The sequence below is a fragment of the Gobio gobio genome (genome assembly GCF_949357685.1).
Source record: "Gobio gobio genome assembly, chromosome: 18".
NCBI lineage: Eukaryota > Metazoa > Chordata > Actinopteri > Cypriniformes > Gobionidae > Gobio > Gobio gobio.
This window is the reverse complement of record NC_137111.1, coordinates 39,159,455-39,182,868: the sequence shown is the minus strand read 5'-3', so window position 1 is coordinate 39,182,868 and position 23,414 is coordinate 39,159,455. Positions and strand designations below refer to the sequence as shown.

The following is a 23,414-nucleotide window of genomic DNA, read 5'->3' as shown; positions in this document are numbered from 1 at the left end:
CTCTATGTCATGTGTTATTAAAGACATTGACGAATACTTGACATTGACTAATCTAAAAGCTAGTTTGACTTTGAGGGGTTTTTTTTGTACAGGGACCATGTACAATTTTTAACATAAATGTTTCCATTCCATGCATTTTACCGGGTTTAGCCAAAGGCAAATTTTCACAAGCAGTCCCCTGGCAGGTCAACATAAATAGATAAAATAACACAACCAATAGCAACGTACAATAAAACATACATACACACACAAACTATCAGGGCCAAAAAAATAAAAACAAACAAGAAATCAATCAAACTGCAACCATGTCAATCTTTGCAGATTTGCTTCGAGTTTAAGAAAGATTTTAGCTTCAATTTAAAAAGACCAATGGATTTACATCCATTTATATCCTCTGGTAAGGCATTCCAGTAGGTAGTAGCTTTCAGAGCAAAAGACGATAAACCAAAAGTAGAATGACGAAAAGGAACAACACAATTAAAGAGAATGATCTAGTAGATCTCAGTTTTTAGAATGAAAATGAACAAAATAAAAAAGTACAGAAGGAGCCAAGCCATTTAAAATTGTATAAAACATACACAAATTTGAATTAAGTGTAAACAATTATATTTTTATAAAATCCTACAATGGTGAAAAAAAAAAAATTAATCAATTTTTTTTTAAGTCTGTCTATATAGGGATTTAGCTTGACCCCAACATGTATGACAGTATGACATATGAAAAAAAAGATTGTAGCATGTATAAAAGTCTTAGCTACATTAACAGAAATACATTGTTGAGATGATATTTTCAGCCTCTTGACAGTGTCCTTCTGTAAGCAAAAGCTGGATATTCAAGCTAATAATACAAGAATTGTAGACATGCTAATAGCATAGTTAACATGAATTGCCACTGGTTTATAGTATGTGAATTGGTTATTATTATATTATTTCTTAAATAAATATTCACATTGTTTTTCCTAAGCTACTCAGATAATCATGGCTAACAGGAAATTTGAAGTGCTCTCAAAATGAACTCTAAATAGAGTAAAACACTAAAAGACACAAGCATTTAGCATTCACATACGCACTCTGAGTAATGAGTTAGTAACAGAAGTAATGGAATAAAGTATCCTTGTTACACGTTATATGTAGTTACTATAGTAATTATTATAAATTGTGCAGAATTAGATTCAACTAACTCCAAACTACACCTTAATCCTAAACCTAACCCTATAGTAAGTACAGGTTATTATTACTCAGTATCATTTATAATTACACTGTCACACAGACACCTTGAAATAAAGGATTTACTTGTTACAGTGTAATTATACATCTAAGTACTAAGAAGTATTAATTAACTATATGTACTTACTATAGGGTTAGGTTTAGGATTAGTTTTGTTGTAGTGTTAGTTGCATGTAACTATGCATAATTTATAGTTATTACTATAGCAACTACATGTAATGTGTAACAAGGACACTGTAAAATACAGTGTAACCAATATCACATATAAATCCCATATTAAATGGAAATCAAAATCAAAGGTAAAACTACCATTCAGAAGTTTGCAGATCAGTAAGAGTATTTTATTTTTGAAATAAATGTGCACAGACACACGTGTATGCGTGTAAACACATTTATCCCATTTATTTGTTTTACAATTGAATGATGACTAGAATGTTGTTGTATAATGTTATATGTTGTGTAAAATGTATGTCTTTTTGTCATCATTAAATTGTAATATAAATATATGGGCCATCAGCCACCCTCTAGATGTCGGGATCACCGTCAGCCATTTAAAGAACTCATATGGATCGAGCATTATTAAACTGCGACTGTTTTCATGGAGCATCGCCAGAAGTCCTGGTGTCCTAAAGCATTTCTTCAATCCATTTCTTTCTCATATTCTCAGTCCCACAGCATTGTCTCATCTGTTCAGTGGATCAAACTGATACTGAGGTTTTGCTGTAATAATTAACTAGAAGTTCTATGCAGTTTGAAAATGGTTTGTCTAAATGTAGCATAAAATTCAGTTAAACATAATTCACCGCTACTTTTTTAAACACATCTTTATCAGCAGATTGCCAGCAAACCGGACACATTCAGTTCTCTATTCAAGGAAATCTTTGCACGTCAATGGAGCTCTTGGTAAATCAGGCCTGCCGTGTCAGTGCTGCAATATGTGCGATTACACAAGAAACGTGGAAAAACATGTTTTGCGATTTTGTTTTTCTGTTCTAAATGGTCCATAGTAATCTTTCCCCTATTTGCAGTACAGTAGATACCTAAGCTTGCACGACATCCCCGTTATCATGAACAAACACGGCTGAACTGTTCCATGGAGTTGTTACACTGTTCCATGGAGTTCTTACGCTTCATCCTGACACTGTACCTTTAGATTTCTAATCCCACTCTTGACATGATACTCTCATTTATGCTTTCTTTTTCTCTGGCTTTGAACTTGTTTCAATAACTGTCTCCCCTCAACACTGTTTTATCATCATTAGCTAAGCCTGGCAAACTACTGCCTTTGGTTTCATTCAGTCAGGAAAAAAACAGTGGAACCAACATACAAATGATAACAGAACTGGGTAAGCTGCGCCTTTGTCCTCCGCTACTCTGATGCACTGCCTCCTTCATCGGCTTGTCTTGATTTCTCTCGCTGCAGCTGAGGCCTGCTCCCATGGCATCACTTTGAACACATTTTTATCCTTAGTTCTGGTTGAAATTGACTGTCTTGTTTTTGGCCTTTTTTTTAAGGATTTTTTTTCTTTCTTTCTCAGAGCATCACTAGGCCTTTGATCATGCGAGTCTGTCCTTGTGGCTGTTTCCATAGCATCTCCCTGCAGTTCAGTTCTCTGGCCCGGGCTCCTTTTCATCAGCGGCCTGTCTGAAAGACTGACATTTCTCTTCCTTAGCTCACAGGAAGTCTGGGAAGAAATCAAATTAGAAAAAAAAAACCTCCAGATCAAACCTTGCTTTAAGCTGTTTATTTTTATTTATTTATTTTGGCGCTGGCCCTAATCTCTAAAGCATAGATTTTGAAAGGGGGTGAAACAAAGATTGTGCGAGGCTGTGTTCAAACCGAGCGGGATTTCAGAGCATTGTCTCTATACATTGGCCGCTGAGACCATAAACAATAGCCTTAAAGCAATGTAACTGCTGCTGCTGTCCGATCAAAGATAAAAAGCGTTTATTTTATATAAGTGGACCTCAATTCTTACATTTGGTCTAATACAAGAGTTCTCTATTACTTTACAATGCCATTTTGGCAATTGTTCATCATTTAAAGTAATAGTTTACCCAAAAAATAACAATTCTGTCATCATTGATTAACCCTCATGTTGTTCCAAACACATATGACTTTCTTTTTATTGGTGCAACACAAAATGAGACCTTTCAAAGAATTATTCTAGTCACTCTTTTCCATACAATTACAATGAATAGGGATTAAGGCTTTCAGGTTCCAAAAAGGATACAGAAGCTTAATAAAGGTGTGTCGTAATGTTTGTACACTACATTCCAAATCTTCTGAAGTCATACAATAGATTTGTGGGAGAAACAGAGATGCATTTATGTCATTCTTTACTGATAATCTTCCCCTTTTGGGATCTCTTAACTACTGTGACTAGATCATTGAGTCTGTGAACTATACAGTTTTGTGAAGTGTAACCAAACAACTCTGTTGAGATGAGATCTGACTCAAAAGAACGATCCATTTGTAGGTCAAACAGCACTACTACTACATGCAAAGTATAGCCGGGTTGGAAGATTTCTTTTGATTTAATTCATAATACATATTTTGGAATGACATAAGGGTGAGTAATTGATGACAGAATTTTCATTTTTTTTTTAGATTCAAGTTGGATTCCACCATTTTTTTAGGGTACTGCATTGTGCAGATATCAATATTTCAATATATATGAATCTCCAGAATGCATGCCCACTGACGTGCATGCAATTTTTTATTTATGCTCATTGTTTATTTGACTTCATGGACCCATTTACCAATGTTTGGTGAGACACACCTCTTCACCATTTGTAGGACATTGGTTGTCTTTTCTGCACAGATGTAAAACTTCTGTCTCTGTACTGCAGTGAATGACTCCAACGTTCAGTTTTTGGACCAAGACGATGATGACGACCCAGATACGGAGCTGTATCTGACCCAGCCGTTTGCCTGTGGTACCGCGTTCGCCGTCAGCGTGTTGGACTCCCTGATGAGCGCGGTGAGTTAGTGGCTAAACAGCTGCCACGTTGACACCTATTTACTCATTTGAATTCCTTTAAACAGATTAGCATACATAAATCCTTTAAAGAAATTATCCCTGCTGAATAAGTAGACTCAGATCCTTTAATTGTGTGAAGGATACTTCATATTATCTGCTAGGCTTCAGATGATCTTTCCGTTCATATTCAATAGCAGCCAGTGATTTGGTGAACAAAGCAACCTGTCAAAAGGTGCACAGTCATTTCTCTCCCATCATGGCATGTCATATAGAATTACATGAAGGCATGTCTCACTGCTAATCCTCTGAAATAATGTATAGGAAAGAGACATCCTCCGGCTGTGCAGTGCTTTAGATGTAGGGCTCAGACGTTACCAGTAGGTAGAGGTTGGTAAATGAAATGCCACATTGATCAGACAGCACTGTCAGCAGCGGTGACATCAAAAGGAAAGTTGTTGCCAAGACTCCTCATATAATGTGTCATGAAATGAACTTTCAAGAGTCTTATTAGATCTTTTAACAAGGTAAGTGCTCAAGTTTTTCTTTAATGGCATGCCTTGACACGCAAGGTGGGCTGCTATTGGGTCCAAGAGCTCTAATCTCCTAACAATGTCATCTTGGGTAGATTAGGAAAGATACCTTTTTTCCTTTTCCCCTCGTTCTCTCTTCTTCTTTGCTGCTTTTTTCCCCCTCACCACCTACGACCGCTGCTATCCCCTTATCCATATGATGGCTTAATTCCAGTACCTTTCACTTTGAGTGAAGCTAGAACAAAGCAGCCTTCAAGTGCATTTCACTGTGGACAAAGGTGAAGCCTGCTAATAGACAGCTCTCATCCATCATTCGGCTGAATGCTGCTGTCAGGGGCCCAGAGAGATGTCACTCTAGCGCGAGCTCGCGGCGACACGGCCCTCTGGTGCTCACAAAACGACCTCATGATCCTAGTAGAATCTTTTATTTTTACACGTTAATCATTTGACAACTTTATCATCAGTGACACTGAAGAACATTTGATGGACATGATCCATAAGTCAGAGGATACAAGTCTAGGATACAAAATCTTATTTAAACCTGCAATCATAACCAACAGTTTTAGGATTTAAAACATGTAAAACACACTACTGTGGGGTCAGTGATCATTTTTCAGCAAGGACAAATTCAATTAATTAAAAGGGACAGTAAAGATATATTTACACGAAAGCTACTAAAGATGTACATTTTTCAAAGATTCTGTTCATTGAGAAAATTCCTATGGTTTTCACAAATCCAAAATGGTTTCCAAAATATTAAACAGCACAATTGTTTTCAACATTGATAATTAGAAATGTTTCTTGAGCATCAAATCACCTTATTAGAAGGATCATGTGACACTGAAGACTGGAGTAATGACAGTGGTGGACACTAACAAAGTATTTTTTACTTCATTACTGTAATTAAGTACATTTTTCAAGTATCTGTACTTTACTGGAGTATTTTTATTTTGAGAAACTGTTACTTTGACCTTCACTACAGTCCTAAGCATAATATCGTACTTTATGTTCTACTACATTTCATAAAACCATTTCGTTACTCGTTATTTTGAACTCAAGAAATCGTCACCCTCTCCGAGACTCAATAGTAATGTCCAAATTGTGAATGAACTGATTCTTTTCAATGAACCAGTTAAATTGGTTTGCAAATCGACAATTCATTTGTGAATTGGACTGATCCGACTGCAGCTGTTCTCGAGTCAACAACTCAATGATCCAACTCAAAATGAGCCAAGAACCGGGAGGTTAAGCTTTAGGACCTATTAACCTTGATTAATTATTGTAAATGAAAATCATATTTTTACTTAAAAATATGAGGCCTCCTTTATAAAATATGCATCGAAACGGTCCTACATTTGATCTTACGATCATTTCTCAAATGTGCTTACGTGTGATTCAAAGAACAAAAGCATACACCAAAAAATGTGCGTACGCCTCTCTTCCAGATGTGAAATTTATAAATCGGAAATAATCTTGAAATTGTGCGCAGCTGAATGGTTTCAGATCTTTGTCTTGTAAATGCTGCCTAATTAATGTCATTAACATTAACATAAAAGAGCACCAGTCAGCGTCCAAATGCTTTACTTGAGAATGGGGAGCGGCAATAATTGCTCAGATTTTTAAATATCTGCAGTACTCCGACTCTCTGCCACAAGGAAAAGTGCGTACATTTTCCATGTCAATGAACATTATAGCATATAGCTTGGATTATAGCATACTCACATTGACTAAGATCAAATCTGTGCGTTTGCACGTTTTATAAATGAGGCCCATGGAGTTTATATCGGCTTGATTGATGTTGTCATTAAACCAAACACTTTCAATTCAACTTTTCACTCAAACTGTTAGAACCACCTTCTGATTTCAGGCCATTAATTAGCTTATACATCACTAACAAATGGCAGAAGGAATGGGACGAATATAAATATTATAAACTGTATGAAATTATGTTTTCCATAACTTCAAATCAAGACATGACCAGGTTGTCTTCACTGGGTGCCGATAGGGTCACTCTAGACTTACACATAGGTTTCTATTCATAGGCGAAGTTCCTCCTTTATGTCTCTCGTGTTAAGTTCCTTTGACATTCGGTTGGACTGTAATTTTTATGATACTGCTAGAAAACACTTTTATTCAGAAACATGTTTATATGGAATATTTCAGAATGTATCACCCAAACTTATTTTATATTTTCTATCTAAAGTCAAGTTGTAATGTTTTGTATAATAATTTGAATGTTATGGATTTTGATATTGACCTTGTGTTTGGCATGTAAATAGCCCTAATGCTAACATGGCACTTAATAAACAAACAAACTCAAACTGTTAAAAAAATACACCAGTGGTCTCAGACCTTTGGGTTCCACTGTACAGGAAAAATGTCCACGACTTGTTGTGTTATCTATTCTTCATTGTATCTAATCTACAATTAGCTACAATAATGATAATTAAAATGTCTTTGTGTGCAAAACGCTCCCCTGTTAAGCATGGCTGGTGTTACCAAAATGAATGTGCGTGGGGAGGAGACGACGGCAGCAACAACAACAACAACAACAACAACAACAGCTGGCGTAATTGCATTCCCGTGTCTCTTCCCTTCCCAGGGAGTAAAATGAGAAGAGACAGATCAGGGTCTAGATAGCAGTGTTCAGGACAGCTCCAAAATCCTGACTGTCTTGAGTTGTGACTCTAATGGTGCTCACGTCCGGATCCTCTCCTTTATTTTGGCAGACATACTTCAATGATAATATCCTCACCCTGATCCGGACGCTGGTCACGGGAGGCGCCACTCCGGAGCTGGAGGGCCTGTTGGCTGAGGAGAACGCACTGAGAGGTGGCTACAGCACGCCGCAGACGCTGGCTAACAGGGACAGGTGTCGGGTCGCCCAGCTGGCCCTATACGATGGGCCCTTCGCAGACTTGGGGGTAAGTGGACGGTTAAGAGGAGCTGACACATTTTGGCACTTTGCCCAACAGGGTTCGTTCCCCGTCCGACGCCTCCTCTGCCCGCTAATGCAAAGTGAACGAGCTGAACATGCAAAGTCTGTGGGTGAAAAATAACGTTGCCTTAAATCATATTTCTGTATCCGAGTAAGAATGCCACACATTTCATTATAGCAGTGCAGTCATTGTACTAGGATACAAATGCAGAGGATGAGACAAACAACACCTGCTCTTGCACTTGCTGAAGTTGCTTTTGTCATGTCTGAAATACGCATAAGTTGATTTGAATGCTATGAATGAACACTTAAAGCACTATTTTATGTTCTTTTTCAGGATGGTGGTTGCTACGGAGACTTATTTTGTAAAGCATTAAAAACATACAACATGCTGTGCTTTGGAATCTATAGATTGCGAGATGCACATTTAGGTGCACCAAGCCAGTGCACAAAAAGGTGAGCTGTCCAATTGATCTATTAACCTTGATGTCAGTAGGGTTTTAGTCCTTTATTTCACTAGGCATGTAATCCAGCTTTAGTACTGAGAAATAACAGTGAAACCTACATTATTCCTATAAACTCAGCTCCAACACCTAGTGAGCTCCCTACCTAGGCATCATAGAGGAACACCCGACATAAAACAATACAAGTTTATGCTTGCTTATAAGATACACTAACATTTATTTTAAATTAATGTTTTTATTCAGCAGGGACACATAAAATGAAGACATTTACAATAGCTGCTTTTCCACTGTCGGGCCAAACTGTTCCATTCCGTGCTGATACACAGAGCTCTTTGGAATGTAATACTTTGGCAACACGAGAGTTTTACGGAGGTATGAGATGTATATAGCAACTAGAGTATCATATATTTCTATTATTAACTTGTGTTTACTTCGCTCAAATAGTGCACTTAGCCAGGTGCAGAGAAACTGGTAGCCGGGCAACAGTGAAGCAACCAATCTTGACTGAGTGGCGACAGCACGAAGCGTATTCTACAAGTTAGCCAACCGTGCCGAGAATTCAGGGCTGTGAATGGTTTGTAATCGTGCCGTGCCGAAACAAGCCCAGGTGGAAATATAACCATAACCGTTCCTTACCATTCTTAGAGCCGTTCCGCCCGACAGTGGAAAAGCAGCTAATGTTACAAAAGATTTCGGTTTCAAATAAATGCTGTTTTTTTTTTACTTATCTATTCATCCAAGAAGCTCTCAAAAATGTATCTGTTTCCACTTGATATTGAGCAGCACAACTGTTTTTAACATTGATAATAATAGCAAACGTTTCATAAGCACCAATATTAGATGATTTCTGAAGGATGTGACTTTGAAGACTGGAGTAATGATGCAGAAAATTTAAATTTGCCATCACAGGAATAAATCACATTATAAAATATATTAAAATAGTCTGATAGTCCTGAGGGTGTGCACTTTTCTTTCTTTCTTATCCACACAAAGTTGGAGTAGGAGAACATTTTTAAAAATACACACTTTATACTTAAATTTCAAACAAACATCATAAAATCCAAAATCAAAACAAGTGAAGCAAATGCATTATTTCCTCCTACATGAGATCCCTGAACGTGTCATTTTTTCATGTGCACAGATATGTCATCACAAACCCGCCTTATGAGTTTGAGCTGGTGCCCACGGACCTGATCTTCTGTCTGATGCAGTTCGACCACAACGCGGGCCAGTCCCGAGCAAGCTTGTCCCACTCCTCCCATTCCTCTCATTCATCCAGCAAGAAGAGTTCGTCTGTTCACTCCATCCCTGCCACGAACCGACAGAACCGCAGCAGCAAAGCTCGTGAAGCCCGTGACAAACAGAAGTAAGTTGGCCTTTATTTCTCTTTTTTAACCCAGTAGAGTGAGTGTATGCGTGTTTGTTAACCTCTGTGGTTTTAGCACACTTCAGAAAGGATGCTGTGTGTGTGTGTGTGTGTGTGTGTGTGTGTGTGTGTGTGTGTGTGTGTGTTTGTACTAAGCTTTCGTTGATCTGTTGGTGTGTTTGCTTCATTGTTATGTGCATGTGGCCCTCGCCTTGACCACACACTGAGCTCTATGATCATCGCCACATTGCCAGGTCCATGCCAGCATCAGTCTGCATAATCGCTGCTGCACATGCACTGTACAAACACAATCAACCTAATTTTAACTGTATGAATGATTAATATGAAATTTGCAAGTCACATGCAGACCTCTAAAAAATTTTAATTAATATTTATTTAGCTTGTGTATATTTAAAGGATTAGTTCACTTTTAAATAAACTTTTGCTGATAATTTACTCACCCCCATGTCATCCAAGATGTCCATGTCTTTCTTTCTTCAGTCGAAAAGAAATGAAGGTTTTTGATGAAAACATTCCAGGATTTTTCTCCATATAATGGACTTCATTGGGCTCCAAACGGTTCAAGGTCCAAATGACAGTTATCAGTACAGCTTCAAAGGGCTTTAAACGATACCAAATGATACCAGACAATGAATAAGGGTCTTATCTAGCGAAACAAATACGAGCGTGGTCATAGATGTATACGTAGATACCTCATTAGCGTTTGTACGGATCAATAAAATGAGGCGTCTACAATCGATATATCTATGACCACGCTCGTATTTTGACCTCACTTAGCGGAAGTTATGGCTGAGCTCAGAAATTATCACGTTCGTCTGATAAGACGTAAAATAATAGCATAAATACTGCTCGGTTTCTCGCAGAAACTGATTGTTTCGCTAGATAAGACCCTTATTCATCATCTAGTATCATTTGGTATCGTTTAAAGCCCTTTGAAGCTGTACTGAAAATGTCATTTGGACCTTGAACCGTTTGGAGCCCATTGAAGTCCATTATATGGAGAAAAATCCTGGAAAGTTTTCATCAAAAACAATCTTTTCGACTGCAGAAAGAAAGACATGGACATCTTGGATGACATGGTGGTGAGTAAATTATCAGCAAAAGTTTATTTAAAAGTGAACTAATCCTTTAATATGGATCATTTTGAGTGAGGAAACAGCATTAATTCATTTCTTGCCTTCATTGTTATATGTCATTGTTATATGTTTGTGTGTGTGAGAACTGCAAATTGCATCATCATGTTTTTAGTCTGTGTTAGTGGCTTATTTTTAGTTATGCTCTAGTGATTTTTTTTTAATGTTCCAGGTAGGGTATAGAGACATTATCATGGCATAAATAGTTTCACACCATCCCTACATGCCTTGCAGGTGCAGAAGCCCTTATGGTAATTTAGTTTTGGATCTTTTAAAATGAACAGTTTTGAAATCTTTATCATCTAGATATACAGTCTTCATGAAGCTGTTGTTGAGATTTATCTCACCAGAATGGAGGAGCTGCAAGGCATTGTGGGATGCTGTAAAACCCTGCATTGATTTCAGTGCCTGTTACGATGCGTGCCTATAAGTTGCAATTCAACAGGTTTTAGAGTTTATAAGATATTCCCCCTGTGAGAAGTAGGTCATATTAGTTCATATTTGAGATTTGAGAAGCAAATATTGTCCTTTTAAAGAGTTTTACAGAGTTAGATCCATTGTTTTCTTTAGCTCCAAAAATTAAGTGTACTTTGAATAGTTTGTAAATCTTAAATACTGAATTTATAGTTGCAGAAGTAAAAAAAAAAAAAAAACCATTCCCCATTAGTGTAAAATAAAGATGGTTATGGTTTTTAATTCACAATTTGTTAACCAGACTAAAAATGTAGACATATGATGTCAGTTATTCTGTTTGAGACCTGTTACTTGCCTTAAACACTGTAAAACTTACATAGACCACTTTTTTTTCTAAAGTGCAACAAGGATGAATAGAATGGGCCCAGGTATGCAAGTTAATGATTCTGCATGATACAGCACCTGTTGTGGGATCTTTTAATCATAACTTTGTCCTTTGTGGAGCACTGTTATGAGAGGGGATTTTGATTTTACTTTCCAAGGAAATCATGCCTACTTTTCACCTTTGCTTTCTAACTGAAAGCAAATGGCTGCTGCTACTGCCTAACTCTTGTCATGCTCAGGACCATCCCAGCATTGCATGCGGTTGACTATCATCCTTTCTCTATACCTCCGTCCATCTGATAGGCTCCAGTGATCTCTCTCTCAGTAGTCCCCTTGACTTATTTCAGTTCCTCTTGTTCATTTACCTCTCATTGGGTTTTCTTTCTTTCTTTCTCTAAGACAAACTGCATTGTGTGAGAGGTCAGTGTGTCTGCACATTGTTCCTGCAGGTAGTTTATCAAAATGTATTTGTTCACGTCATCCAATCCAAAAATGGTATTTGGAAAATGCACATAATCTGATTGGATGAGTCATTTACAAAGCCGCTCAATTAAATCCTATAATGAAATTATTAATAATAGTTACATAGAAAGCTTAAAAATGCAGATTTAACTAATTATTATATTTACATGTGTGACCCTGGACCACAAAACCAGTCATAAATCGCATGGGTGTATTTGTGGCAAAAGCCAACAATACATTGTATGGGTCAAAATTATCGATTTTTCTTTCATGACAAAAACCATTAGGACATTAGGAAATATCTTCATGGAACATGATCTTTACTTAATGTAAATATATATAAAAAATTATTAGTAGTAGTATGCGTAGCTAAGGACATAATTTGGACAACTTTAAAGGCGATTTTCTCAATATTTAGATTTTTTTGCACCCTCAGATTCCAGATTTTCAAATAGTTGTGTCTCGGCCACATAATGTCCTATCCTAACAAACCATACATCAATGGAAATATTATTTATTCAGCTTTCAGATGATGTAAAAATGTACCCTTATGACTGTTTTTGTGGTCTAGGGTCACATATTATTACATTTGCCAAGATTCACAAATAACATGTATTTAATATAATATTTAATTTTGTGCATAATATTTTCATTAAATGTATATAGAATTTTGACAAATTGTCAATCTGCAATCTCCAGATATTGGTTGATTAACCTGTCTGGACAATATTGCTAACTGTTAATGATGCATTGGTGGCTTTTGTCATATTTGCCGCTTTGTCATTCCCAATAACATCTTCTACTGGAAATAAGATTAATACACTGTACAACCTCAAAAACGTAGATTTGGTCCACTAAAAGTTCCCCACTCAAACCAGGCGAAAGTGGTTTCACGTTCCGCTCTCTGCCTAAATTCACCTCAAATATCCGTGTGAGAGGGGAACCATGATGAGCGCCCCTGCGCTGCTGAAATTGGCTCTTTTAACCCTTACGGAGCCACAGGATGTCTCGGGGCGATGTAAGTTCCAGCATCAGTAGTAAACTCAGGGGAATGGAGCGGGGTGGCTGACTCCTTGCACCACCTCAGGCACAGCTCCACTTACATCAAACGACTTCGCCGTGGCACTCTTCCCCCCGTGGCTTGTCGCAGCCTGACACTCCAAGGTGTGTAGCACATTTCAAGTTGGAGGAATAGTTGGAAATGTTGGAGTGCTGGAAAATGACACCGCCTAGGAGAATGTGAAAATGATGAGGACGGACGCCGGCCCTGCGCGTGACTTAAGTCCTTGTAGAAGACATTTCAGAATAAAACGTGCTCCGATACACGGCTCGATACAGTTATTCCTTTTGGCTACAATACGCCCTTGTTTGAAGGCTGTAAATGCTTTTACATACGCTGCCTCATGAAATCAGTAATAGGTCCAACAATGTGTGTTTCACCCTGTGTCTTTCTGAATGTGAATGATATTTCATGTATAGAGAGAGAGAAAGAGAGCCTGGTATTCTTTTTCTTTTTTTTTAAAGAGAGATGCATGACCCTGCTTTAAAGACCTGATATTAACACCGTTTCTCTCATCCTCTGCTTCTCTCCCGCCCGGCTGTCTCACAGAAAAGAGATGGTTTACAGATGAAGCAGAAAATGCATACCCAAGGAACATTCAAATCAAGCCCATGAGCACTCACATGGCCAACCAAGTCAATCAGTACAAATCCACTAGCAGCCTGATTCCACCTATCCGAGAAGTCGAAGATGAATGCTGAACGAATCCCCGGCCTTTACCATCACGGAGAGACTTGGGTCATCCTGCTGTAAAAGATTAGCGCTAATCGCGAAACGATGACTGATGATGATGATGATGGAGACACATTGTTCTTCCCTTGTTCGACTCAAGGGTCTGAAGCGATCGAAAAATGGAAGGGACTTCCTATGTGTATACCTTTAATGTTACTTCCATACTTTTATATATGTATACATAGTGATGTACATAATGACAATCAAGTAAGGATTGTACAGCCCCTAGCACTTTTTGAAATTATGTTAACAGGCAAACAAAAGAAGAAGAAGAAAAAAAAAAGTACTTCCTGTGATTCTTTGCAATATCTCACCTCTGCCGTGACCTGACTCCATGCAGAGGGTGCTATAATGGAGGATGAGGGTCACCGTCGTTCACTTCATCCAAACACTACCCAAAGATTAGCCCTGCCGATTGAGTTGCGTATCCGTCGTCCATTTCATTTTGCACTAGCGCGTAATAACTCGAGCACTGCTCACGGAAGAGTCAAAGCTTACCCTCGGTTCTCCTCTGAGTTTGGGGCTGAAGTCACAGGCTGAGGCTGTTAAACGAATGGCTTTGTTCAGGGAAACGAGTGTTTGCGTGACTGTATTCATGCATGGTGTGTGCGCGCCGAAGGCTGCCTGAACGTTTGGCTCAGGAAAGGATGCCCATTTCCATCCCTACAGACAGGCACGTATACACATGGAAATGTTTGCTGTACCTAATGCAAATGGTCGTCCCCAACGTAGCTCTTCGGAATTGGCAATACATTGAGGATATGCACTACTTCTGTTGATGTCTTTCCATCATACATGACTGTTGATTTGGGAATCGAGGCTTATAACATGTTTGTTTGTGTCTGCGGCTCTGCTATTAATACGACTGAATGAAACACTACTGTCACCTGCTGATAATTCAACAATGATTGAGCTTTTTATGCCGAAATTGAAAATGCCACATATTGCGAAAAGTGGGCATCGTTGGTTCCTCCTTTGGGTGTAGCCACTGCCTGACACAGAGTTGGCACAGGGGCCGAAAAGTGCTTGGATGTTCCCTGTGACCAACTGTGATGCCTTAAACTCTAGAGCGAATGCACAAGCTCAATCATGATGTTCAATTATCAGCCAAAGTTGTACCTTGTGGATGAGTCTTGCTGTGGACTGAATGAATCTGAACGTCACTCACTTCTATCAAGGCTACACGACTACGTTGTACCTTTAAAGTGCAACGTATACGGATACATATGCTTCACAGACCTTTGAACTTTGCTTCAAGTGCTCTGTCAGATTTATACATAAGTACATACTTATTTTTTATCCATGAGCGTAATCATTTTGTACTTATTTTTATACATATCAGAGAACTTTATTTCTAAATGTATCTTAAATATATCTTAATAGCTACAGTGCACAGCGGTTCAGTTTTACCCCTGACAACACAACATATCACACAACATCAAGCGGGACACGTCAGAGATCTGTGAACCCGAGTCAAAACGGTACAATTTCAGCTTTCCACCCGGAGTGCTCTTTGATACTCACACGGGCTGCTTTGAAGGACTTGGAGCTCTACTACTAAAACAGCACATATGCTTTCATTTTCATAAGCTAACAGAGATGAAACCCAATATTGAATGACACTTTTCTGTAATTCCAGGTAAAGTGATGTTGAACTCATGAGCGATGTGCATGAGGCGGGGCTCTGCTCTTTCTGGAATGAGGGTAGAGTTGTAGTAATATTAGCGATGTTTGACCTAAATTAGGTCTGGGTAAAGAGAAGAGCATGCTGAAGTACTCGTGCAAACATAATTCGATCAGATCAACAGCGAGCTAATAGCCATATGATTGTAGATGCAAGAAGAGACATTAGCACATGTCCATCCATTGAGCAAAAGATATCAATCTGGTGTATAAATTCTGCCCGTTCTAGTCCACGTTTATTTTCTCCAGTAAAAGGATCTCAGCTTTATTGTTTGTCTATTGGACAATTAGGCTTTGTCCTGAAGTGATTTTCTGAATTGTGGTTACATTGGTGTTACACTTTGTAGCAAGTAGATTTCTTAATAAATGAATAAAAAATAATACTAATGTGAGTAAACTGTATGTATAATTGGATTGTCGACATACTCGCTAGCCTGAAAAAAAGAAATCCATTGGCGTTAAATGTCCAATTTATTTGATATTCTATGTAAGGTCCTTTTCCTCTAATGAAACTACATTACAAAGACAGCAGGTTTCATTTGATGAGAAGAGTGTAGATGCACGTCGAGGGAAGCAGAATTATTAACCATCAGGTTTTTACATTCCATTTTGTCATCAGCATTACAATCCATTACAATCACACGCAGTTTGAAAACGTCAAAACCGGTTGTTTGTTTACAGAGCTTTTCCTTTCTTTCACACACTCAGGTAGCTATCCTGATGACAAAACTACAAAATAAAGCTGGCTTACATTTTCTCGTGTTACCTTTCGTAGCCCTAATGGCGGTATGAGGTGATACTGATATTTTCTTCTCCACTGCAACAAATGTGCAATGTTTTAGTATCATGCAATTTATTTGTACATCTTGTGAAGATACTACAGTGTACACATATCAGAGTTTCTACAGTGCCATGAAATGTATCTTGTCTACCAGCATCAGTCAGTCATTGGTTGGTACCAGTGGATGAATATTGTGGCATCTAATACTGGCATGGAGAACATCCAAGCCATCCTTGCCTCCATGCCAGGACAGTGCCAGGCAGTGCAGGAAGACCAAAGGAGGAACGCCGTAAGACCCACTAGAGCGAAAAGTGGCATTCAAACAGGCATGTGACACATGTGCCTATGCAAGCTGCTAAAATCCTAGCACCTTGGTTATGGATAGTGAAAAAGTACAAAAACATAAAAAAAAACACAAAAACAAAGAGGTACACCAATGGCTGATAGATGCTGGGTAGAACTGACTATGATGTTTAGTTCGATCACCTGTCATTGTATTCAAGAGTGTTTTAATTAAAGTAACATATAAAGCAACCTTACTGATGTGCTATGTAATACACAACTGTCATATTTTGGCTATTTTATTCTACTGTAAATGACAGATTTAAGTTTTAGAAACTGTATAAAGAAAATACACTGTAACAGAATAAATACTTGGAGGGGAATTAAGTCTTAACATGCTGAACTTGCATATGGATTACTGTTTTGTTGCTGTCTTTTCTTCCACTTCAATAAATAATCAAAACATCCATATATACATGTAATTATTGGCATATTCATTACAGGATAAAGGAGTTGCTCATAGCAGAATATGACTGATTTGACTACCAGACGTGGAGAAATTGATGGTGCTGAAGCTGATCTACCTGACTCTGTCAAATATAACCTGCTGATAAACATACTGTCTTGTACAAAAAGTTTGTACATAAATTGTACATGGTTTCTTTTTGTATTTTCTCAATTAAAATGGATGTATTTGTGTTCTACAGGTGACTGTTATATTGCGTCATGATTTTCACTCGACATTTGAGCGGAAACAACACACATTGACAAAATTGGACATTGTTACGGTCCAAAAAAAGAAACCGTGTATTGGATGCAGGGAACACCCCTTTTCCCAAACATCTGCTAACATTTAAAAAGACGCTTAGAATGACGGATAACCCATCTCGCTGTTGAATTACTGCCTACATAAGAATGTGAGGATTTCAATTCCAAGTCATGTTATGTCTACAAAGACATGCTTTTAGAATTACAAAACACATTCACTGTGCGCCCAACACAGCACTCTTTGGGTTCAGTCTCAAAAAACAAGCTTTTTCTACAGCAAGTTATTAGTCTGATCTTCCGTGCCTTGTTCCTTTCAAAACTAAAGATTTGAGCTCGACCCACCGAAATAAAGAGGAGGAAGTAGAACAGATGTTGGCTGCGCTCCTGATTTGTAGGCTGATAAGGGTGGCACCCTGTAGGTTTAAATTTATGGCTTGTTAGTAAGGACTGGCCCCTTTGTGAGATGTTTTCAAAATGATTGATTTACAATAAAGTGGCTCCCTGTGTGTGCACGCAAGCTGAACTGATTCAGATCGATTCGAGTGAAATTGATTGATCAGCCATTTAACTTGGCAGTATGTTTACTGAACAAAACCATGCAAGACCTATTCTCCCAGTCTCTGGCAATAAAACAGAAACAAGCCACATATCACAACAAAAACATTTACACTGCTTCTACTACTTCACAGTTTGTAAAATATCTCAAATATATTCATAAATGGCAATAAAACAATCAGCTCCCACTTTGGTACAAATACACTTAGTGTCATAAGCAGAGCGAGTGTTGTCAAAAATGCACCTGCACATTAAACTAAATCTAGTAATAAAGTGAAAACGAAAAATTACATGAAGTGTCGATTGTGGCTTTTTCATTTTGATCTGCTCGTTGCATCACTCTTTTTACGCACTATAACCACGCATGACCCTGTTGAGCTTATCAATGCAATGGCCAATCACAGGCGTTAAGATTAGTAATCGCTGAAACTCCAGAGTTTTGTTCAGTGCGCCAGCTGAACTCTGAATTCTGCACTCTCACGAATACTCTCATCATAAACTGATGAACATAAACAGATTTGGTGATTGAGAGGGTAGAAGCTAATATAAACAGGACTTTCTATTTACAACGTATTTTTTGCAGCGTTGAGCAATGAAGCCAATCACAAACACATCTGATGATTTAAGTTAGAATTTAAAACGTTTAGAAAGAATTTAAAAAGTTAGAATCCCCAGAGTTTTTGTCTAGTGCGGAGATCTGCACACTCAAATCCTTGCGTTATAATTTAACTTTTGTAGGCTAAATAAGATATTGATTGTACAGTCAGCCTAATCGATTAGAAGAACTTTGCGAGAGTGATAGATTAGTGATTATAAAGGGAGCGCTTTTATGCAGACTTGAAGAGAAAACTTGTGTTTTGCTGCATTAGGTAAGGAAATGGTTAGGCTGTTTATTATTCGAACTGGCTGTAAACATAACCACTTTAATAACAAGAGCGTTTATGCTGGGATGTGTAGGTTGTTGATAAGCGACACGTAACTACATTCTATTTAAATGTGTTTTTAAGGAGGAATCGCATCTAGCCTTACCCTAGAGTTGGTTCACCCCTCAGTCTATGCTTAGTGTTATGCTGCTCTTAAAATGCGGGTCCAAAATGTCTGACCTGGGTTTTTTTTTTTGTTGTAAACTAGCACACTGCATTAACAGCTGTACTTTTTTTTAGCATTACAAACCAACAGTAAGGCTCACTCCCATCCGTTTGACCTCTCTCCATCTCCATTGCCTGCTCCCAAGCCCTCATCTCTTTGCCGAGACAAAGCACTCTTGTTTTCAGCCCACAAATCATCCCGCCATGGACACTTCATGCTGTCCTTTGGATAATTGTGGATGAAAACAGCCCCCTACAATCTCACCTTGGGATGTAGTGGCCCCATCATGCTGCTTATTAACGATTTTACACGGTGAGTCACGGCTCCAGGCCTGTCAGTACGCCAGTAATATTTACTGTCTGACACATGGGCTGTGGGGGGAGATTGGGAAGGAGGCGGAGAGGTGGAGGGCGGACGGGCTGATTACACTCATCCACCTGACAGTGTCCTCATCCCCGAATCCTTCTGCAAATATACTCATAAGAACATCCCGGGTGCCGCCGTAAGGCTGCTTATTATGAATTAAAGCATAACGCACATGACATTATTGAAATGCAGAGAGGTGGTCAGAGTTTCGTCTCATCAGGGCTGAAGGTGGGTATTTTCCCACATGAATACATTCGAGTGGCCATTATGGGCCATTTAGCAAATCAATAGGTGCTAAAATCAAAAACAATTTTCTGGGTGGATTGTCAGTGGAGTAAATGAAAGTGAGAAATTTCTAATATTGAACACTTAACAATCAATGTGTTGTACACTTGATGGGGTTTGTTTTCAACACGACAATTTTTTTTTTTCCAAGCGAGAATCCCGCTATTATTCAAGTCAAAGTCACCCCTCGGATCCGATATTGACTTGAAACGCCATCTCTCCAAGAGTCCTTTGCGTGTCTCTGACAGACAGCAGTCAGAGGAGGAGTAGCTATCACCGTGGCAACAGACCCCCGTCCACAGCGACCCCCCCTCGAGTCACATTCGACATCATCTTTAGGAGCCCTCCAAGGCCCTGGCTTGGCCGTGATAATAGTTTCCATGACGATGCAGCATGCTCAGTGCATCAGTGCCAGCTCAGATAAACAGTGATCCTTTACAAAAACAAGAAGGTCATTACGGCAGCTTGTCAAATCAATGCTGAGAGTGTCCCGGCTGATTAAGCCATCCTCTCTCAGCTCTGACACCGTGTCAATAGTGCCGCGCCGTCTGAGCACGGCCAGATGATTGGAGTGAAATGCCCATCAGTCAGAGAGCTGAGCCGGACTAATGATTCCCTGTGCTGCCTATTAGAGCTACATGACAACTCAATCCTGCACTAGAGAGAGAGAGAGAGAGAGAGACGAGAGAGAAGAGCGAAAGGAAAACAGTGACCTTGTTGCATTATTTGAAGCTGAATTAAATTGGCAGCAGCAGTTAATCTTTACCTGAGGCGATTAACAGAATTTAAGAGGAACAACAAAAGCACGGCGCATTTGCCATTTTTGCTTTCTCTTAGTGACATTTTGATTTCCTTCTCCATCCATTCTTCTGGAAGATGATGATGATTTATCATTAAGGGAACAGGAGAGAGGGGAGGATCATCTACATCATAAATCGCTAGCATAAAATATGCTCTCGGTTCGCTCTTTTAATTTGTTTTAGCGCGTCACTCCCTGGCCCTGTGGTGAGATTTGTGTAAGCCTCATCCAATTGACTTATCCATTTTGTCAGCTGGGATTCATCCCCCTGTGCCCTGCTGGTTACTGCAATGCTGAGCCGGTGAAGTCGACTGGTGGTCTGTGCAAATGTGTGCGATCAGATAGCTGAAATCACACGGCATTAAGCGCTCTCGCTTGGGAGCTGCCTAATTGCTAAGTGTTAATAGAGCACACTTAAACTCACTAATCTTGATTTACTTTTTATCAGACAAGAAGACTAAGATTGAGCATGCACACAAAAGTCAATGATCTCCCGGATTCTTGAAAAAGAAGTCTCGATTTCACTTCAGGCACACACTTTCAGCTGAAATGGTATATTTTACCAGTCTGTTCTTAAATATGGGCCGTTTACACAAGTATAACACATCAACTTTCCAAAATTATTTCATTTTAAACAGTATTTTGGACATTATTTTATAATGAATAAGCATACATTTTTTCACCAACAAAACCTTTGCGTTCACTAACAAACCTTTGTGTTCACCAACAAAACCTTTGCTTTCACTAACAAAACCTTTGCGTTCACAAACAAAACCTTTGCGTTCACCAACAAAACCTTTGCGTTCACCAACAAAACCTTTGCGTTCAACAACAAAACCTTTGCGTTCACTAACAAAACCTTTGAGTTCACTAACAACACCTTTGCGTTCACTAACAAAACCTTTGTGTTCACCAACAAAACCTTTGCTTTCACTAACAAAACCTTAGCATTCACAAACAAAACCTTTGTGTTCACAAACAAAACCTTTGCGTTCACCGACAAAACCTTTGCGTTCAATAACAACACCTTTGCGTTCACCAACAACACCTTTGCGTTCACTAACAACACCTTTGCGTTCACCAACAACACCTTTGCATTCACCAACACAACCTTTGCGTTCACCAACAACACCTTTGCGTTCACCAACAACACCTTTGCGTTCACCAACAAAACCTTTGTGTTCACTAACAAAACTTTTGCGTTCACCAATAAAACCTTTGCGTTCACTAACAAAGCCTTTGCGTTCACCAACAAAACCTTTGCGTTCACTAACAAAACTTTTGCGTTCACCAATAAAACCTTTGCGTTCACTAACAAAACCTTTGCGTTCACTAACAAAACTTTTGCATTCACCAATAAAACCTTTGCGTTCACTAACAAAACCTTTGCGTTCACTAACAAAGCCTTTGCGTTCACCAACAAAACCTTTGCGTTCACTAACAACACCTTTGCGTTCACTAACAACACCTTTGCGTTCACTACACCTTTGCGTTCACTAACAACACCTTTGCGTTCACTAACAACACCTTTGCGTTCACCAACAAAACCTTTGTGTTCACTAACAAAACTTTTGCGTTCCCCAATAAAACCTTTGCGTTCACTAACAAAGCCTTTGCGTTCACCAACAAAACCTTTGCTTTCACTAACAAAACCTTAGCATTCACAAACAAAACCTTTGTGTTCACAAACAAAACCTTTGCGTTCACCGACAAAACCTTTGCGTTCAATAACAACACCTTTGCGTTCACCAACAACACCTTTGAGTTCACTAACAACACCTTTGCGTTCACTAACAAAACCTTTGCTTTCACTAACAAAACCTTAGCATTCACAAACAAAACCTTTGTGTTCACAAACAAAACCTTTGCGTTCACCGACAAAACCTTTGCGTTCAATAACAACACCTTTGCGTTCACCAACAACACCTTTGCGTTCACTAACAACACCTTTGCGTTCACCAACAACACCTTTGCATTCACCAACACAACCTTTGCGTTCACCAACAACACCTTTGCGTTCACCAACAACACCTTTGCGTTCACCAACAAAACCTTTGTGTTCACTAACAAAACTTTTGCGTTCACCAATAAAACCTTTGCGTTCACTAACAAAGCCTTTGCGTTCACCAACAAAACCTTTGCGTTCACTAACAAAACTTTTGCGTTCACCAATAAAACCTTTGCGTTCACTAACAAAACCTTTGCGTTCACTAACAAAACTTTTGCATTCACCAATAAAACCTTTGCGTTCACTAACAAAACCTTTGCGTTCACTAACAAAGCCTTTGCGTTCACCAACAAAACCTTTGCGTTCACTAACAACACCTTTGCGTTCACTAACAACACCTTTGCGTTCACTACACCTTTGCGTTCACTAACAACACCTTTGCGTTCACTAACAACACCTTTGCGTTCACCAACAAAACCTTTGTGTTCACTAACAAAACTTTTGCGTTCCCCAATAAAACCTTTGCGTTCACTAACAAAGCCTTTGCGTTCACCAACAAAACCTTTGCGTTCACTAACAAAACTTTTGCGTTCACCAATAAAACCTTTGCGTTCACTAACAAAACCTTTTCGTTCACCAACAACACCTTTGCGTTCACCAACAACACCTTTGCGTTCACCAACAACACCTTTGCGTTCACTAACAAAACCTTTTCGTTCACCAACAACACCTTTGCGTTCACCAACAACACCTTTGCGTTCACCAACAACACCTTTGCGTTCACCAACAACACCTTTGCGTTCACTAACAAAACCTTTGCGTTCACCAACAACACCTTTGCGTTCACTAACACCACCTTTGCGTTCACTAACAAAACCTTTTCGTTCACCAACAACACCTTTGCGTTCACCAACAACACCTTTGCGTTCACCAACAACACCTTTGCGTTCACCAACAACACCTTTGCGTTCACTAACAAAACCTTTGCGTTCACCAACAACACCTTTGCGTTCACTAACAACACCTTTGCGTTCACTAACAACACCTTTGCGTTCACCAACAAAACCTTTGTGTTCACTAACAAAACTTTTGCGTTCCCCAATAAAACCTTTGCGTTCACTAACAAAGCCTTTGCGTTCACCAA

General features: G+C 38.9%; 1 protein-coding gene and 1 long non-coding RNA gene across 10 annotated transcripts in view; both read left to right on the top strand.

Annotated features, from left to right (window-relative positions):
• The window catches only part of kcnma1a (potassium large conductance calcium-activated channel, subfamily M, alpha member 1a), a gene marked incomplete at its 3' end in the record, with an annotated part of 226,952 nt that extends 212,983 nt beyond the window's left edge, over positions 1–13,969 (top strand). For 5 of the 9 annotated variants that reach the window (XM_079842703.1, XM_079842701.1, XM_079842702.1 and 2 more), the window contains 5 exons: positions 4,080–4,210; positions 7,470–7,664; positions 8,016–8,134; positions 9,284–9,508; positions 13,532–13,969. In XM_079842703.1, the coding sequence (XP_079698829.1) occupies positions 4,080–4,210; positions 7,470–7,664; positions 8,016–8,134; positions 9,284–9,508; positions 13,532–13,553 (692 nt within the window). Of the gene's footprint in view, positions 1–2,488; positions 2,573–4,079; positions 4,211–7,469; positions 7,665–8,015; positions 8,135–9,283; positions 9,513–11,475; positions 11,505–13,531 lie in introns of those variants that run through there. The other 4 variants (XM_079842699.1, XM_079842698.1, XM_079842704.1 and 1 more) reach the window with 3 other exon arrangements.
• Positions 1–23,414, top strand: part of LOC307142142 — a 576,947-nt gene that overhangs the window by 534,855 nt on the left and 18,678 nt on the right. The window lies entirely within an intron of this gene.